General features: G+C 45.3%; 1 protein-coding gene across 1 annotated transcript in view; it reads left to right on the top strand.

The window, feature by feature from the left end:
• Positions 1–2656, top strand: part of LOC109538611 (collagen alpha-1(IV) chain) — a 138449-nt gene that overhangs the window by 11193 nt on the left and 124600 nt on the right. Inside the window, exons 14-15 of the mRNA XM_019905925.2 lie at positions 1012–1935; positions 1989–2305. Coding sequence (XP_019761484.2) covers positions 1012–1935; positions 1989–2305 — 1241 coding nt within the window. The remainder of the gene's footprint in view (positions 1–1011; positions 1936–1988; positions 2306–2656) is intronic.

Raw genomic sequence — 2656 nt, 5'->3', positions numbered from 1 at the left:
GTCAAATATGACACTGACAAGCGGGAAGTTTCGCACGTTTTGTGTTATTGTTATTGTTAGTGAAGTTGACGGTAACTTTGAAGTTAGTTTGTTCCTGTTCCGTAGTTAAAGTTGTACCGAGTGGAATAAAAGATGTAAGCTGAAGAAAGGGTTTAATACTCGGCCATCCACGGTACAATATTATTGCGTTTTTGGATTCTCTGAGCAAAATAATTGTTTGTTTTAATAAGATTTATAATGTCTAAATCTAAAGGTTTTTTTAAATAATTCGAACTTTATCAAAATCTAATATTATTTTCATGTGTCAAATACTTGCGAATTATTTAAATTATGTAAACGTAATTCGTGGTGTAGTGTAACAAGAAATCATATTTTACATCCCAATGATAATAAACTTACCATTTTGTACAGGGTTAAAGCCACTTCAAGTTCTTATTTGATTAGTTTAAATTTGTGGACACCCTGTATAACATGCTAAGTTTATTATCATTGGGATATAAAATATTATATCTTGTTACACTTCACTATAAATTACGCTTACATAACTTAAATACTTCTAAAGTATTTGAAACGTGAAAATTAGATTGGATTTTGATTAAATTCGTATTATTTAAAAAACCTTAAGATTTAGGTGTTATAAATCTTATTAAAACAGACACTTATTTTGTGCAGCGAATCCAAAAATGCAATAATATACAGGACACTCCATTAAAAAAAACGCAACTTTGATACCTTTAGAGCTTTTGGGACACCCTGTACATTACGAAAATATTTTTAAAACGTGCGCTCGGTAGACGTCGGACAATTCATAAAATAATACTTTTTAAAAATCAAACGGTTTAGCCGCAAACTTCCGTGCCGTATAGCGTGAATAACCCTGTATATACCTCTGTAGCTTTCACAGGCACACGTTTCCTCCTCCCATATCAGACACTTGTATCCTCTTCACTTCTGCTGCAACCATTGTGGTCACATATAGCTACGTGATCTTATGTATGTTTATTCCTTCAGGCGAAGTCGGATTCCCTGGACGTCCCGGAATACCAGGACTAACCGTTAAGGGAGAGAAGGGTCTTCCCGGTCTTCCTGGTAAAAACGGAAGGGAAGGTGCACCTGGACTTCAAGGAGAAAAAGGAGACATAGGATTACCTGGCTTGAATGGCCGCCCTGGATTAACAGGACCACCTGGCCCACTTGGTCCGCAAGGTCCTAAAGGTGACAGGGGCTACGACGGACGTCCGGGAGCTTTGGGGCCGCCCGGTCCCCCTGGACGTCCCGGATTGAATGGCCTGTCCGGACCCACTGGAGAAAAAGGAGATCGCGGTCAACCGGGCCTACTGGGAGCGCCGGGCCAAAAAGGAGATCGAGGTCTCACAGGCCTGCAAGGCCCTCCGGGCATCAAGGGCGACAAGGGAGACCGTGGCAGAGATGGCTTCAATGGACCAAGAGGAGCGCCAGGGCCGCAAGGCCTTAAGGGAGCAGTAGGTGTTCGAGGAGAGGCCGGAGCTATGGGAGTGGCAGGAGCACAAGGAGAGAAAGGTGACGCCGGACGTCCAGGTATTCCTGGGCCGAAAGGGAATCCTGGAAGACCCGGAGAGCCAGGCCCGCCAGGAATAGACGGCCGTCCAGGCGCTGTGGGCTTGCCCGGAATAGCGGGAGCGGCTGGAGCGAAGGGAGAACGTGGATATGTTGGACCCCCAGGGCTTCCAGGGCGTCCAGGCGAAAARGGAGACCAGGGAATCGCTGGACTGGCAGGTCTTGATGGACTAATGGGAATCGACGGCGCGAAAGGAGACCGGGGCGAACCTTGCACAGCAGTCTCAGACTATCTGACTGGAACTTTGTTGGTGCGCCACAGTCAAACCCGAGAAGTTCCCCAATGCGAACTCGGACACACCAAGCTATGGGAAGGGTACTCTCTTCTTTATGTCTCAGGTAACTACTGCCAATTGGGGCGAGAGGAAGATTTACTTAAATTCATATTGCAGGAAACGAAAAACCGCACAGCCAAGACTTGGGAATGGCCGGCTCTTGTATCCGAAGATTCTCAACGATGCCGTTTGTGTTTTGCGACATCGACAATGTCTGCAACTACGCGAACAGAAACGACAAATCCTACTGGCTGTCGACCAGCGAACCCATTCCGATGATGCCAGTAGAAGAGACGGACATTCAAAAGTACATATCCAGATGTGTCGTCTGCGAAACACCAGCCAATGTGATTGCTGTGCACAGTCAGTCTTTGTCGCTGCCCGATTGTCCTTATGGATGGTCCTCATTGTGGATTGGATACAGTTTTATCATGGTAAGAGCTTCAAATCGTGCTGGGGGAAATCACAAAAACTTTTAGTTGATTGGGCTTAGTTTAGTCAGATGGAGGTTTTCCACTGTCTTTTGTCGAGTTTTTTGTGTATCCGTTTTTTGAGGCGGGTAGTAATGAGCAAAGCGCCATCAAAGCACGAGTAGTTTGCAGGAGCCTCGCCAGGCTCTTGTAAAAGTGTAGGTCTTACACAACATGGTCAGAAGGCAGTTTTAGTCTTGTGTTGGTATTGTTTTTATGCAATACCAATACAGGGTTATTCACGCTATACGGCACGGACGTTTGCGGCTCGCCCGTTTGTTTTTTGCAAACTATTGATGTATCCACAGACGCCTA

This window comes from Dendroctonus ponderosae, unplaced genomic scaffold (assembly GCF_020466585.1).
Source record: "Dendroctonus ponderosae isolate FM_Combo_2020 unplaced genomic scaffold, Dpon_F_20191213v2 Dpon_F_20191213_3, whole genome shotgun sequence".
NCBI classification, from domain to species: Eukaryota; Metazoa; Arthropoda; class Insecta; order Coleoptera; family Curculionidae; genus Dendroctonus; species Dendroctonus ponderosae.
The sequence above is the reverse complement of the archived record's forward strand: the minus strand, read 5'-3'. Positions and strand labels throughout refer to the sequence as shown.